General features: G+C 41.1%; 1 protein-coding gene across 1 annotated transcript in view; it reads right to left on the bottom strand.

Annotated features, from left to right (window-relative positions):
* LOC131125806 (neuropilin-1a-like) overlaps positions 1 to 16,912 on the bottom strand; it is a 60,364-nt gene that overhangs the window by 10,691 nt on the left and 32,761 nt on the right. The window contains exons 7-11 of the mRNA XM_058067692.2: positions 8,203 to 8,358; positions 7,972 to 8,116; positions 6,870 to 7,045; positions 6,241 to 6,396; positions 2,307 to 2,451 (exon numbers count right to left, since the gene is read on the bottom strand). Coding sequence (XP_057923675.2) covers positions 2,307 to 2,451; positions 6,241 to 6,396; positions 6,870 to 7,045; positions 7,972 to 8,116; positions 8,203 to 8,358 — 778 coding nt within the window. The remainder of the gene's footprint in view (positions 1 to 2,306; positions 2,452 to 6,240; positions 6,397 to 6,869; positions 7,046 to 7,971; positions 8,117 to 8,202; positions 8,359 to 16,912) is intronic.

Below are 16,912 nucleotides of genomic sequence, written 5' to 3'. Positions count from 1 at the left end.
TTTCTGATCTCCTGACCGTGTAGCCTTCATACAAACCACGAGGTCACCGTGCAGACTCATCCTTTCCATCATTCATTCATACTTCTTTGCTGCTTAATTATCATTAGGGTTGAGGGGGTATGCTGGAACCTATCACAGCTGACTTGGGGCACGAGATGAGGTACACTCTGGACTGGTTGCCAGCCAATAGCATTTTATTATTCATTCATTCATTCATTCATTTTCTACCGCTTTTTCCTCACGAGGGTTGAGGAAGCCAATAGCTTTTTATTAGTTTTATGATGATTTACTGTCATAAAGATTTCAGTGTGTAGAGTGCTTTAATTAGCCATCAACGCCAATCTAGTCATGGTTCTAATTTAGCCTCACAGCCCAAAATGAATGAAGCAAACCACACCTGAATTAGCATATGTAGGTTATACGAAAAGAGAAGAAAAACCCAGATGGCGTGCATGCAATTAAAAAGACGTGTTGGAGTGGGATGGAGGTGTGCTCTCGCTGTGCCGTGGAGGATTAAAGTGTTAAAAGAGACGTGTGCGCCTTAAATTGGACTGTCGCAGTGAAAACGGGGAAGCCTTTTCTGATGAATGAACGGGTGTTCAAAGCTGCCAAATGAAATGCTACTTCAGTGGTCTAGCACCTTCTGTGAAAAGGCCTTTTTAACATAGTATTTCATTTCTAATTGAGTCCTATTAAAACTGCATCAAGGCTTAAGAGCACTACGGGTGACAACTTGAATCACTGAGGGGCATCAAATTAAAAACAGGCAGTGATTTGTCTAATTAACATCTGTTGACATGCCAACAGGTAGCAAAGAGAGCTTAATGCAATAATACAAACTTATTTTTCAATTCATTTTTATTTTTGCAATTCCAGACCTGACTGTGATAAGTGAATTTCTGCCAAGTAGGTTTCTGTTTTTTAAAAATGAATATTTTCGTAGTTATGTCACAGAGGACTTTTACATTTATTTAAAAAAATATTATTAGGGGCTACACGGTGGTCGAGTGGTTAGCGCACAGACCCGACAGCTAGGAGACCAGGGTTCAATAACACCCTCGGCCATCTCTGTGTGGAGTTTGCATGTTCTCCCTGGGTTTTCTCCGGGTACTCCGGTTTCCTCCCACATTCCAAAAACATGCTAGGTTAATTGGCCACTCCAAATTGTCCATAGGTATGAATGTGAGTGTGAATGGTTGTTTGTCTATATGTGCCCTGTGATTGGCTGGCCACCAGTCCAGGGTGTACCCCGCCTCTCGTCCGAAGACAGCTGGGATAGGCTCCAGCAACCCCCGCGACCCTGAATGAATGAATGAATGAACTAGCTCACTGCTACAATGCAAACAGGAGGCAGGGCTAGCACGTAGCTGACACACGGCTAAGCTACCAGAAGGCAATAGGATGCAAACAGATGTTAACAGAGGGAATATGGATGCTAGCATGTGGCTAACAGGCTGCGAGTGTTTTTTTAATATGGGAGTCGAACCGGAGCACGTAAATCACACCAGACGCTGTAAAACGTTGGCGCACATCCATTCAACCAAAAACATTTTCCCCCTGTCCACCTCAGAGGAGGTCTGGTTTATTGTGTCTGTCTCTAGTGTCTGGAATATTTACATGAAACATTCCAGCCAGCCAAGGCTTGGGTTAGGATTGCTTCATGGGAATCCTGGAAAGATGGAGAGGCACAAGCAAGGGCTTCCACATATGATTTTTCACGCTTATTGGACCCATTGAGCCATTACTTGTACCACCCGTTTCTATGCCTTCCCTGCTGCTTCTGTTTCTCTACTAGACACACACACACACGGAATATATACAATAGCAAATACATATACAATAGCAAATACATATACAATAGCAAATACATATACAATAGCAAATATAATAGCAGCCACACAGCAGATGAGCAGCATGAAGCATTACCAGCACATCACAGTCTTCTGCTGTAGTTCTGCTTTTTGTCAAGCTCGGTGATTTCATAGTATTAACACGCACGATTAGCTATGTGGATGACATTTTCCAGAGTATTGCAATTCCAAAAATTGGATTTTCTATTGAAACAATAAAGCACAAATCAGAGAGAAGTCATGTAAAAAAAAACACACACACACACACACACACACATAGGGAACTACAGTAGATTCCATGAAGATAAATCAATATGTTCATTAAATGAGGAGCTATCTGCACATATTATTTTGAAGTATTTGAAGTAATCTGGTATTTATGAACTTTCAGGTATTAGGGTCTAGTTTGTTTAAAATGTCTTTTTGCATAAGTGTCCATAGTCAAACGGCACCCACCGTCAAGTTCGCAGCCCAGCAGCTCCAGGCGGAGGCCCACACCCTCGTTGGTGGCTCTCTCCGGGTAGATCCTGATGAAGCGGGTCAGAAGAGGACCCATGGACTTCAGCTCTGGTGTGTCGTGGTTCTGATTCCCGATGAATATCTTGACAGTAAGAAGGACAGAAAACCAATTAATTATGCAAAAAAAAACCAAAGGAAAATAGAGCCAATTTAACCACTGCTTGAAGTAGTAAGTCAAGTTGAGTACACATTCGGGTGCATCAAATTTGAATGGGAAATTTTAATTTCGTAATATCAATTTGGCTGGAATTGCATTTATTTCTAATGAACATAAAAATGTCTTTTGCAAAGTTTTGAGGAAATCCATTGAGATTTAGGGGTGCCACCTCACACATAAACTTTTGTAAAATTTCGTAAAATGTGCAATTTCTAGTCTTATTGCCAAAAAGTTGACCTGGAAATGTTGAGTACAATGAACTTCTATACAGCATAATTTTCTATACGGTTATCAAAGTAAATATATTTTTCTCTTTGGGCATGATTGGGTATTCCTCAGAATTCTCCATTCATTTGTCCTATTGACAAAATGAGTGGCGGTAAATGGAACATGTTCACATGGCCTTACCCTGAATTTTATGTAGCAGTGATGGATATTTGACATACATATAAAGTTTAAACACTTTATTATTATTTTTTTAAGTTGTTTTGTATTGTAAACCCAAGGGGCAATAATAACACATTTAAATAACAAACTCTCTCTACTGGCAAACTCACCAGAAACTCATAGGGATAAGAACATTAACTAAACTTCAAACTTAATCGCTCAGTCTATTGTAAATATGAAGCATCAGTAATACTGTCTACTCTATATTACTGTTGTTGATGTTAGGCTTGCTCAGCTATTATTAGCTAACTGTCATTAGCAAACTGTAGCTGGCTAATGTTAGCTACAGTAGAGGCAATGAGCACTAAATACCTATAAATATGACTACAAATCATTCAAATTACAAAGACAAAACCACAAATTTGCTAGTAATATGTAATAGGAGTATAAATACCAACAAAAACATAAAGATCACCTCAGAGTTCTTGAGCTGCAGTCTTTGCTGACCTCAAATCTCCATGGCGACCATTGAACTGTTCACCACTTTATTCCACAAAAACAGATGTATGGTGGCACCCCTAAATAATAATGTATTGGAAAAATATTTTGTATGTGTTGTTTCTACATATATTGGAACACTTTTAGTACCCAGCCATATCAAAATTCAATTTTTGTTTTTTGATGCACCCTACTACACATAGTACATGCTTACAGTAGAATCTATGAGTATTTCAGTGTCAGTGCGGCAATGGATGAAACATGTGTCTTCCTGTCTCAACAGGAAGCAGAGGAGCATCCACAAGTTTGTCTGCAGCGAAGCAGCAGGAGTCAGCCGGCTGAGCAACCTCACGGCGCCGCCATCTGGAACTTATCGAGGTCGATGTAGCACCAGAGGGGCGGGCCCAGGAGAGGAAGCCAAGTGTAGAAATCAATGACATGAATTTCCTCTCCAGGGTGAGAATCAAAGTTGCTACGGGACCCGAGTGCCTTTTCGAGGTTGTCTGATTGAATCTAAAGTGCTAAGTCAACATTCCTCAATCTTTTGCACTCTTACTGTGCCCAAACACACCCGTCAATCAAGCTATGTGGACCAACGCCGACATACACACAGCCAACAGAAGATAATATTACACTGGGTTTTAATGAATGACAATAATAATCACGTGTGATTGCTTTACCTCATGCAAAAGCTCATTTCCTGTACTTTTAATGACACAATAGTCATTGTCTTCGCTTGCATTGCATTCAAGTGAGCGTCCAACAAACAAGCGCTCATATGGCCACTGCTTACATCACATTACATTACTCTGTTTCCCCTAGTTTGACAGCTTTGCGGAAGCACAAGCAAACCCCAATACAGGAGGTCCTCAGTCTATGTACAAGTTGTGGTCATACGGTGTAAGTGGACTTTTAGTGCTTATACTGTATTTATACTGTATATAAGTCCCACTTTTTTTCATAGGTTGGCTGTTCCTGCGACTACTCCAGAGCGACTTATAAATTCATTCATTTTATACCGCTTTTTCCTCACGAGGGTCGCGGGGGTGCTGGAGCCTATCCCAGCTGTCTTGGGGCGAGAGGCGGGGTACACCCTGGACTGGTGGCCAGCCAATCACAGGGCATATATAGACAAACAACCATTCACACTCACATTCATACCTATGGACAATTTGGAGTGGCCAATTAACCTAGCATGTTTTTGGAATGTGGGAGGAAACCGGAGTACCCGGAGAAAACCCACGCATGCACGGGGAGAACATGCGAACTCCACACAGAGATGGCCGAGGGTGGAATTGAACCCTGGTCTCCTAGCTGTGAGGTCTAGTGAGGTCTGTGAGCTGTGCAGGCCCTACCCGGGCGGGGACCGGGCTGCCGTGGAGGGCGACGGTACGGCTGAGGGTTTCCCGGGCCATCTCCGCACCAGCCGGCTTATAAATGAATATATATAAATATAAAATTTCACAGACAGCCACAAGAGGGCCCTCTAGACTTCCTCACCGATATGTCCTACTTCTTAACAATTCAATATTTAAACAGTAGACCGTTAGCTTACAAAGACAACTGACAGCACGGAGAAAGTTTGGAGGAAGTGAGAAACTTGTTAGGGACTGACGTAAAGCGGAGGCTACGCTTACTGCCATGAAGAAAACAAAACAGTTACTGGATTTAAAACTGTTTATGTTCCATAAACACTGGACACCTTTTGTGTTCATGTTTATTTTTGGTGTAGCTGAATAACCATTGTGTTAGCATATCTTACACCTATTCAGCCTGTTCTCTATTCTTTTATTGTTACAACTTGCCTTCCAAGAGGACGTAATGTCTGTTTTGGTCAAGTAGTTTGGAAAATAAACGACTTATACTCCAGTGCGACTTATGTATGTTTTTTTCTACCTAATGATGCATTTTTGGCCTTGTGCGACTTATACTCTGGAGCGACTTATAGTCCAGAAAATACAGTGTATCTAAATACAGCTAAAGAACACCTACACTACCGCTCAAAAGTTTGGGATCACTTGCAAATTTCTTAGTTTTTCAAAGAAAAACACATTTTCATGCATTTTACAATTTTGTATCCATTTCACAAACAATGAAAATGAATGAGATGATTTTCAAAGAAGGATGTACATTTTTGCATAGAGGCCTACTATCAACAACTGTCAGTCCTCTGCATCAATCTCCTGGTATGGCTGCTAAGCCAAGTTCATCATTTTATAAGGCTAATAGATGATTAGAAAAGCCATGTAAAAAATCTCTTACCATGCTGTTAACTACTCCCTAAACAGTGATAAAAGTTTAAAAACAAGAATTAAATGAAAAGGTAATAAAAAAAAAAAATTCCTCACATTTACAGACTGGAAGGAGATTTAAACAAGGAGAGAACCACACTACTCAGCTATCACTGTCCTTTTCATAGGAGCAGATCCTTTCACGTTCAAGGATACCATTGGACAGCTAAGCCAAGCATGCAGCCAATGCGTTTCCACACTTTTCTGGGTATGCCTCACATTTTTCCACCCTATCTTCCGTTGTGTGCACATACTACTTCTTTTGTCGTTTTGTACATTATTAATAATTGATAGCAGTGCATCATAAACACAAAATGTGGTAACACAAAAAGTGTAAACACTGCATTGCATAACTTTACATAACGTATGTTTGCTGGTGTCCACATTACAGTAAGAAGATTATTTCATGTCAACAAGCTTTGATGTGCCGTCACAGTGCTACTGCTGATGAAAAAGACATGAAGATGTGAACATGGACAACAACTTGGCAATGGATGTTCAATCACAGAATGTCTCAAGCGTCTTTCTGTGGACCAACCTTGGGCTTGGTGGTGTTGTCCTCATTCACAATGGTCCACTCTTCTCCGTCCAAGCTGTGGCCCACCTTGAACTTCTTCATGAAGATGTTCTTGTCTCGGTGCTTACCGCCCTGAATCACGATGCCGCTTACCATCTTGTCCTGGCCCAGGTCCACCTGGAAGGTCAGGCAGGTTTACTAACAATTCGTGATTGAGGTTGCAAACAGATACAAGTATTTATAGACATATTTATGTCTCATTAAATATTTAATGATCATAATTAAGAATAATAGTAATATTTATGTCTCATTAAATAAATCAAGGACCATGTTTCAAAATAAGCAGGTATAGTATTAGAGATAGGTAGATAGATAGATAGATAGATAGATAGATAGATAGATAGATAGATAGATAGATAGATAGATAGATAGATAGATAGATAGATAGATAGAAGCTAGCTAGCTCGCTAGATAGAAAGATAGAAAGATAGAAAGATAGATAGATAGATAGATAGATAGATAGATAGATAGATAGATAGATAGATAGATAGATAGATAGATAGATAGATAGATAGATTGATAGAAAGAATCTAGCTAGCTAGCTACCAAGCTAGATAGATAGATAGACTGAGCTAAAATGAGAGAATCACCTGCAGCCATTCGTTCTTAAAGGGCTGTTTGACCTGCTGGCCCGTCCATCCCGACCTCCCCGTGAGCAAACGGGCATTTTCAGCCACCCAGCCTCGGTCGACGTAAGACGAGGCGCTGATCTGAGCATCAGAAATCTGACCGGACACCATCCCGAGCATTCCAGAACACGGATAATCTGGACAGAGACAGCAAGGAAACGACATACAAGGTGAACGACATACTATCAAGCAATATACAGGATTCCTATTAGTAGGTTATTTTTTTATCTACCTGTATAACCTGCATTCATTTATGTATCATGCATGTTTTTTTACTCCAATATGAATTATTTATTCATATAGGAGCTTAAGCAGCCCAGATTTCCCTCTGCCCGGCGACTTCCAACACACATTGATGGAATACGGGGTGGGATTAAATACGATATGCGTCTTGGACATGTTGAATTGTGTACATGTAATCATGTGATGCTCTTTAATGCGACTTGTTAAGCATGTCTGAAACAAATAAAACCACGACCATGTTTGGAAAAAGATGCTTGCCGAGCTCCATTTCGTCTCGCCGTCGAGTCATGAACCAGTTTGCAAGCACGTGGACACATTTTACTGGAGGGACGAGAAGTCAACAAGCGGCGAGTATCGGAGTCACTGGAACATGTTGTGAGTTGAAAGCGTCGTCTCAAGGGTGTTTGACACCGACAGACTCGCTGGCTGTGGCAGGCGATGCCGCATGCGACCTGGAGGCTGTGATACAATCTGTTCGTCAGTGTGGCTCGACTTCTTTCCAGAAAAACAAATCGTTTTATGTGTGTGTTAGTGTGTGTGGATTTGACTTTTAATGAACTAAACTGATGATGCTTTCACAAAACAATTGCAAGACAGTTTAAAGTTGTTGTTTACACCCACCATAATCATAATCTTTTTATGCTACTACAGGCTGTCCTCATGTTACCGTTCGTGTTACAACTTTTAGTAGTTACATACAGACGCGTAAATAAAAAGAAGAAGCGTTACGTGTGCACAGTTGGAGACTACATATACTACATGGAAGAACACGTAGTACACAAAGTACAACATCACTTTTGTGGTTTCTGCCTCTGCCTACCTGATGTTCTGCAGCCGTAGACCTCAAAGCGCATGCAGATGCCTTGCTCCCAGGTCATAGGCCGGATGCGGACATAGCGAGCCAGCGTCTGTTTGGGTAGGAAGGTGCGGGCCTCATCAGTTGGGTTGCGGTTTCCTGCAAAGATCTGCAAAGAGCCATGATAAGGAGGCATTATTTATGATGATAAGGAGGCGGGACTTTTGTCTTGGATGTTAGGTAATAAAAGATGACCTTCTGCCTGGAGCCCTCCTTCACTGTCACCCAGTCTTCTCCATTAGAGCTCAGGTCCACCTTGTAGGAGCGGACAAAGTAGTGCTTTTTGGTCTCTTTGGAGATGGCGCCTTGTGTGCCAATGGCTGTGATGAACCTCAGGAAGCCCAAGTCCACCTGGAGACCACAACAACAACTTATAGACTTTTATTCATTCATTCATTACTTTTCTACTGCTTATCCAAACGAGGGTGGCGGGGGTGCTGGAACCTATCCCAGTTGTCTTGGGGCTGGTGGCCAGCCAATCACAGGGCACATATAGACAAACAACCATTCACACTCACATTCATACCTATGGACAATTTGGAGTGGCCAATTAACCTAGCATGTTTTTGGAATGTGGGAGGAAACCGGAGTACCCGGAGAAAACCCACGCATGCACGGGGAGAACATGCAAACTCCACACAGAGATGGCCGAGGGTGGAATCGAACTTGAGTTATAGACTTTTAATTCAAGTAAAACATTCATTCATTCATTTTCTACCGCTTATCCTCACGAGGGTCGCGGGGGGTATGCTGGAGCCTATCCCAGCTGTCTTTGGGCAGAGAGGCGGAGTACACCCTGGACTGGTGGCCAGACAATCACAGGGCCAAGTAAAACATAAATACGTTAAATTCTTCTTGTGGATCAAAATGAAAAAAGGTAAGAAGATCTGACATAAACATTGGACTGACATTGGAGTCAGTAGTAGATGCATATGTTACATTTACATAGAAAGTAATGTGGATCAGATCTGGATTGAACCCGGTTGCTCATTGAATGCTGTTTGTGATTGAAACAATAAAATACTTTGCCGTTTTGACCTAAAAACATTTCCATGTGGCTAGCCCCTTAGCTATAAGTTAGCTATAAGTTCCAACTTATACTAAAACTCCACTAGGAATGGAACAAGTACTATGTATGTAGATGAAGTACCACATGTCTGTCCCGTAAGGAGAAAAGAATTCCTTCCTTTCACACTTTTAAGAACATTTCCTGCAAAGGTAATGAGCTCTTTCCTCAATCTTTACCTCCTCAAGGAGCCCCTTAAATCTCTGAGGTGATGTGATGACAATTTTTGGTAATGGTAATGGTTTAATTTCATTTCAAGAAGAAGCAAAGCTTATTAAATCCTACCCCTCCATCTGGTACTTTTACAATCAGTAACTGTTATATTTGTTCACTTCCTGCTTTCATAATGTAATTTAAGTTCATTCATTCATTTTCTACCGCTTATCCTCACGAGGGTCGCGGGGGTGCTGGAGCCTATCCCAGCTGTCTTCAGGCGAGGACTGGACTGGTGGCCAGCCAATCACAGGGCACATATAGACAAACAACCATTCACACTCACATTCATACCTATGGACAATTTGGAGTGGCCAATTAACCTAGCATGTTTTTGGAATGTGGGAGGAAACCGAAGTACCCGGAGAAAACGCACGCATGCACAGGGAGAACATTCAAACTCCACACAGAGAGGGCCGAGGGTGGAATTGAACCCTGGTCTCCTAGCTGTGAGGTCTGCAAGCTAACCACTCGTCCACCTTAAAAATATTTTTTTATTTAATTAGTTATTTATTTGTTATTATTTTTATTTATTTATTTTTGTCCTGTACCAAAGTACTCGGTGATATGAGCATCCAATGCCATAATGGGTACCATAGTAAGTGTGAATATAGTGATATATATAGCACATCATGACTGGTTCAAGACTCTTCATCCTTGTATTTAGCAAACATCAATTCATTTCACAATCATTTCAGCTTCTTTCAGGGTCACGGTGCGACACCTCAAACTTTTTTATCGAGTTCAAATATACCATAAAAAGACAGGGGAGGTTGTCGGTGCAGACGCCCTCATTGAACACTGTATGAAAACTCCAACTTGAACGTCAACATTATCATCCCCGGAAAGGCTCCATCTTTAATAACATATTGTATTTCAGCTCATTACACTGTTGACATTCTATGTGTATTCGTACTGAATGTTTTCCTGAAAGACCCTTATAACATGTGTGTGTGTGTGTGTCAATGTCACACACTTACACACGCACACGAGGAATGTGTGTGACATCACAACACTTCCACTGTATGTGCATGTGTGGGAACCAACTCTCCAGCAATTTAACGGCTGTCTGCACGCATCACTAATGACTAGTGCGTGACCTCTGGGATGTATGTGTGTGTTGGTTGTGTATGAATTTTGTGTGCAGGCCAAGTTGCAAACTGAGAGCTTGTGTTACACCGACAGGATACTTTATTAGGTTGTGAGTAAAAAAAAAAGACCATTTATTTTAACAGCTACATAACACATCACTCATCAAGTGTTTTTGTGTGTGTGTGTGTGTGTGTGTGTGTGAGACACTGAAACATCCTCATCGCACTCTTTTGTTGTTCACTTTCCTAACCTGCTAAAAAGAGCAGAATAACAAACAGCAAATGCTAATTATTTGACATTCCACTCACATTCATACCTATGGACAATTTGGAGTCGCCAATTAACCTAGCATGCAACACTTACAACACATTCATTCATTTTCTAACACTTTTTCCTCACAAGGGTCGCAGGGGTGCTGGAGCCTATCCCAGCTGTCTTTGGGAAAGAGGCGGGGTACACCCTGGACTGGTGGCCAGCCAAACACAGGGCACATATAGACAAACAACCATTCACACTCACATTCATACCAATGTACCAATGTGCCAATGGGCCAATTAACCTAGCATGTTTTTGGAATGTGGGAGGAAACCGGAGTACCCGGAGAAAACCCACGCATGCACGGGGAGAACATGCAAACTCCACACAGAGATGGCCGAGGGTGGAATTGAACCCGGTCTGCGCGCTAACCACTAGTCCGCCGTGCCGCCACTTACAACACATGCAACATTTATTTTTGCAGTACTAAAACACACACCTCACTATTATGTACAATCAGCTTCAATTTTAGTTTATTTTATTTTAAGTTTATGTAACATAAACACTTTTTTCATTTATAAGTCGCTCTGGAGTATAAGTCGCAGAAACAGCCAACCTATGAAAAAAAGTGTGACTTATAGTCCAGAAAATAAGGTAATTACACTTATTCTGAACAGCATCTGCCACTTTTATATTTATATTCTTATTTCTTGTTTTATTTTTATCTTTTTCCTTATTCTTATTTTTACTTTCTACAAAATGCACCATGGAGTTACGCTCACATTTCGTTGTATGCAATACAATGACAATAAAGGCGATTGTGATGTTTTTGGAATGTGGGAGCAAACCGGAGTCCCTGGAGAAAACCCACCCATGCACGGGAAGAACTGCACACACAGATGGCCGAGGGTGGAATTGAACTCAGGTCTCCTAGCTAACAACTCGCCCTTGCACATATTAAATATTGTTTATTTGTGAAATGCCTCCAGTGGCATCACAGTAAAACAAGCCAAATATGTTCATTACAAGATGAGTTCAATAGAAGAGCTGTGGTATTGGTATCGATATCGGTATCGGTAATGAGGTGATGGGGAACCACTATCCAGCATTTCTACTTAAGGACGTTAGTTGAAAGATTAAAATCCTTTGCCTTGTGCTGCCTAAATGGATTCACGCATTTAACAGCAAGATTTCCTTCTTCCGGTGTCTGATTTCCATATTTCCATTTCATGATAATGAGAGACACGATCCTCAAAAACTTATTTCATGCACCCTACTGACAAAAATGGCAGAATTCAAACAAGTTTTCCCTCTTCAAATAAATCCCTGGCAAAGAGAAATGACTGGGTTTACAACGACTCCAGGCTAAATCGGTTTTTTTTTCTTCTTTTAAACCACATGGAATGAAAATGTGATCTTAGAAGGCTGACAGATACGCTGGAGATGGAAAACCTTATTAAAGAGATACTTATCATCAAAGAGTGCCAGCGATAGCAGAACGTATTAAATATATGTGTGCATGTGTAAAATGCTACAACTTATCTAAAATGAGAAATATTTCACAGGGTCGGGAACACACACTCACGTCGGTCTTATCGCTCTATACTCTATTTTCTCCAACAGTGTTTACGCTTCAGGTGAAACACATCCATCCCATGACTTTATGGAAGTACCGCATTGGAGTATTTTTGTTTTTTTTGTGTGTAATTAGTTTGTCGTCCTTATACAATAGAAACAGGAGGGAAAAAAATTGTTGCTCAGACATGTTTTCAGAGACGTAAAGTATGTATTCATGCTGTTATCTGATTGATATCCAATAATATTCAAGGCTGCAATATCGGAATTGCATCCGAGGTTTAAAAAAAAACTGTATTGGGACATCGCTAACTAAAATCTCCATCAGTTTCCTGGGCGTGCAGATCTCTGCTGACCTCTCTTGGACAGCCAACATCACAGTGGCAGTGAAGAAAGCCTAGAAAGCCTAGCAGCGACTCAGGAGGAACAACCTGGAGGAGAAGCTGCTGGTGATGTTCTACAGAGCTACCATGGAGAGCATCTGAGTGCTCAGAAGATCACTGGCTGCTCTCTGCCCACCTTGGAGGACATCGCCTCGCCACCTCAACAAAGCTGCCAGCATCATCAAGGATGCATCCCACCCTGGCAACCACCTTTTTGACCGGCTACCCTCAGGCAGGCGGTACAGGTCACACAAAACCCGGACAAACAGACTCAGGGACAGCTTCTTTCCCAAAGCCATCACTGCAATGGACAATCATAAATGAACAGTACTTATTTTTGCAGTACTAAAACACACACCTCACTGTTATGTACAATAAGCTTCAAACGTGCAATACTGGACTTATGTGAAATAGGATTCATTCATTCAAGTGAAACTCAGGTACAATATGTGCAGTACTACGTTTGTTTACTGAAATTCCACATTTTGGTTTCTGCAATTCTACTACATCTTGTTACTGTATAGGTTATTGTTTTTGATGTACATATTTAAGTAAATATAAGTGGTTAGCGCACAGACCTCACAGCTAGGAGACCAGGGTTCAATTCCACCCTCGGCCATCTCTGTGTGGAGTTTGCATGTTCTCCCCGTGCATGCGTGGGTTTTCTCCGGGTACTCCGGTTTCCTCCCACATTCCAAAAACATGCTAGGTTAATTGGCCACTCCAAATTGTCCATTGGTATGAATGTGAGTGTGAATGGTTGTTTGTCTATATGTGCCCTGTGATTGGCTGGCCACCAGTCCAGGATGTACCCCGCCTCTCGCCCAAAGACAGCTAGGATAGGCTCCAGCACCCCCCGCAACCCTTGTGAGGATAAGTGGTAGAAAATGAATGAATGAATATATTTACAATACAATATTTATAGGTCGCTCTGGAGTATAAGTAGCAGAAACAGCCAACCTATGAAAAAAAGTGTGACTTATAGTCCGGAAAATACGTTAATTACACTTATTCTGAACAGCACCTGCTACTTTTATATTTATATTCTTATTCCATGTTTTATTTTTATCCTTTTCCTTATTCGTATTTTTACTTTCTACAAAATGCACCATGGAGTTACACTCAAATTTTGTTGTATGCAATACAATGACAATAAAGGCGATTCTGATTCTGAAAACCTGACAGATGCAAGTGTTTTGATGGCTTCCTAGGTTGTACAACTAAATATACAAATTGTTTTGAACGCCCCAGTTTTTGTATTTGCAGTTTTGGCAAAAATGTGAGAATTCTTTCTTGGTTTTTGTACACCGTCTTGGTTTTCATCCAATATTATACAGACTTAGACAGACTAACTTATACAGACTATAATACAGACTAGCCCGATTGGCCTGTATTGTTTTCTTCCACAGAATCGAGTCCCAAAAAAGCACCCTAGGGGTTGCTGACTCACTGTCCATGCATTTTTTACAATTGATTGTGACGGCTAAGTAAGCCAGCAATTTGATCAAGAAGGCGAGAAACACGATGGAATTCAAGAAGGGATTCAAAACAAAGTACAGAGATGGCGACAGCGCCTGGACGATTTCACCAACGTAAGTTCCATCCTGGTGAAGAAAGAAGAAATGAAGGAAGCTAATGCAAAAGGATGCAAAAGATGGAAGATGTGGAGAAGTTGTTGTTGGTGTGGATCCCCTCCGCCCTCCTGTTCACCTTCTTCCTACTCCTTATCATCTTTCCAACAAGAGTCTTCAATAAAGGTAAAAGCCATGTCGTTTATTATTATTCTGCATTGTTTCCTACATGTAAAATTATAATTATTCTCTATAAAATTGGATTTACATGATTTAAATATAGGATAAAATCGGGGGCGTAACTTTGGGTCTACCATTGGGGGGGGGGCTCAAACAAAACAAAACAAAAAAAAAAAAACAAACTGAAACTGTATTATGGAAGGGCGGCACGGCAATCGAGTGGTTAGCGTGCAGACCTCACAGCTAGGAGCAGGGTTCAATTCCACACTCTGCCATCTCTGTGTGGAGTTTGCATGTTCTCCCCGTGCATGCGTGGGTTTTCTCCGGGTACTCCGGTTTCCTCCCACATTCCAAAAACATGCTAGGTTAATTGGCCACTCCAAACTGTCCATAGGTATGAATGTGAGTGTGAATGGTTGTTTGTCTATATGTGCCCTGTGATTGGCTGGCCACCAGTCCAGGGTGTACCCCGCCTCTTGCCCGAAGACAGCTGGGATAGGCTCCATCACCCCTTGTGAGGAAAAAGCGGTAGAAAATGAATGAATGAATGTATTATGGAAAGCAGGAAGTGAACAAATGTAACAGTTAGTGATTGTAAAAGTACCAGATTACCATTACCAAATCTTTGCCTGTTTATTTATTTACTGAATCATTTGTTTTTTTAAAGGAGTCAGGGTAATTTGGCATGTCTGTAATATAAATACACAGTGATACTTTTACTGTGATTTACTTGGCATTTTGTAGCTGTGTACTTAACTATTTATACCACAATGACACAGTAGTTCATTCCTATTGTGTTAAAGCACTAGCGAGCCAAACTGTGGCAGCTCCCACTCAATTGATTTTGTGTTTGTGTCAAGTATCCATGAAAAAAATTGAGAAGTTTAGATGAATCGGTTGCATCACTGTATTGACACCAATAGACTACACAAAGCAAAAGTTTAATGTACACAATTCATGACAACACTCAATGCATCACACAATACGGGTATGTATGAAGGTATGTTCAGGATACTGGACTACAACTTACTACACAAATGTTTAACCAGATACAAAAAAAGCTTACGTAATGGTAACAGCCCTATTAAAAATTACATGTGACGTCAAAACAAAATTAAAGGAAATACATTCAGGTATTTCCTAAATCTCGTCATAATCCACAACATGAAGTCACTCTCCTCTCCCCTCCTGTCAGTGTCACCCGCTGCGTGCTCCCCAGCCACCCTGCTGCAGCAGGACTGGTACGTAATGTCATCACCATGGTTACCGTTCCGACCGCAGTGAAAACTCTGCTGCATTTAAATTGTACAAATGCCTGGAGAAATGTAGCTTCCGTGTAGACTATTGGGTTATTTGATCAGTGTATTGGTCTGTGTATTGGGGTATTAATCCCACACAGTACATCCCTGACACCCTCTGGCTTCACCTGGAACACTGGTAATCCAACAACTAGCTTGCCAACTCCAGTCACAAATCATCACAAACCTTAACAATACAGGTATTTATTATTAGGTTTAGGTGTCCACCATCAATGAAATTATGTTGACTGTCCGCCTTTTAGAGCTCTTTTCATGTTTCCGTGGTTCTGCTGTCACCATCCATGGCAAAAATACATTGGGTATAGAAAGCGGCTTGGGTAATACCAAGTATTCAGTGGGTGGGTGGGTGGGGGATTACATTACCAGATGATTAAACTCACAGGAAGTGAACAAATATAACAGTTACTGATTGTAAAAGTACCAAATGGAGGGGTAATGGTAATGGCAATTGTAATGGTAATGGTTTAATTTCATTTTAACATGCATCAGATTACAATTGAGTGCATCCCATAATCAGTTCCCAGTTCCACATGTCCAAAAGGAGTAGGAAGAAGCAAAGCTTATTAAATCCTACCCCTCCATCTGGTACTTTTACAATGACTAACTGTTACATTTGTTCACTTCCTGCTTTCTATAATACAGTTTAAGGTTTGTTTTTTTTTAAATAATGCACCTCGTACCGAATTACGAGGTGATATGACCATCCAACGACATAATGGTTACCATGGTAAGTGTCAATATAGTGATTTGGTAGGATTTAATAAGCTTTGCTTCTTCCTACTCCTTTTGGAGATGTGGAACTGGGAACTGATTATGGGATGCACTCAATTGTAATGAATTAAACCATTACCATACTACATGACCCCATACCCCCATGCAAATTACCTGCTTGGGCACCACAGAATTAGGTAATTTGAGTCCAGTCCAGTTTTTTGAACCACAACTCAAACACAATGTCTGAGTTCCATTCATGAATTTTCTGGATACGATCACTTTTGTTAGCTTCATATTATTTCAGTCATTCTTGTGATGCCTCCTTTTTGGTGTAAGAATACCAACACAAACGCATCATTGGGCTATACTGACGCACTTAGAATCGCCCAAAGTTGGCGCTAAGTGAGGGTGATGATGTTACCCAAACAGGAACATCTTCATCATGGCGCCAGCTGCTGTGGTCATTAGCATTAGCGCGTAGGTCAAAGCTACATTCTCCCATTGACTGAGGCTAATTGATCTTCCATCTTCTGAACA

Source organism: Doryrhamphus excisus, linkage group LG11 (genome assembly GCF_037039965.1).
Source record: "Doryrhamphus excisus strain RoL-2023G ecotype Guam linkage group LG11, RoL_Dexc_Guam_v1.1, whole genome shotgun sequence".
In the NCBI taxonomy this organism is placed as follows: Eukaryota; Metazoa; Chordata; class Actinopteri; order Syngnathiformes; family Syngnathidae; genus Doryrhamphus; species Doryrhamphus excisus.
This window is presented reverse-complemented; position numbering and strand designations above follow the sequence as displayed.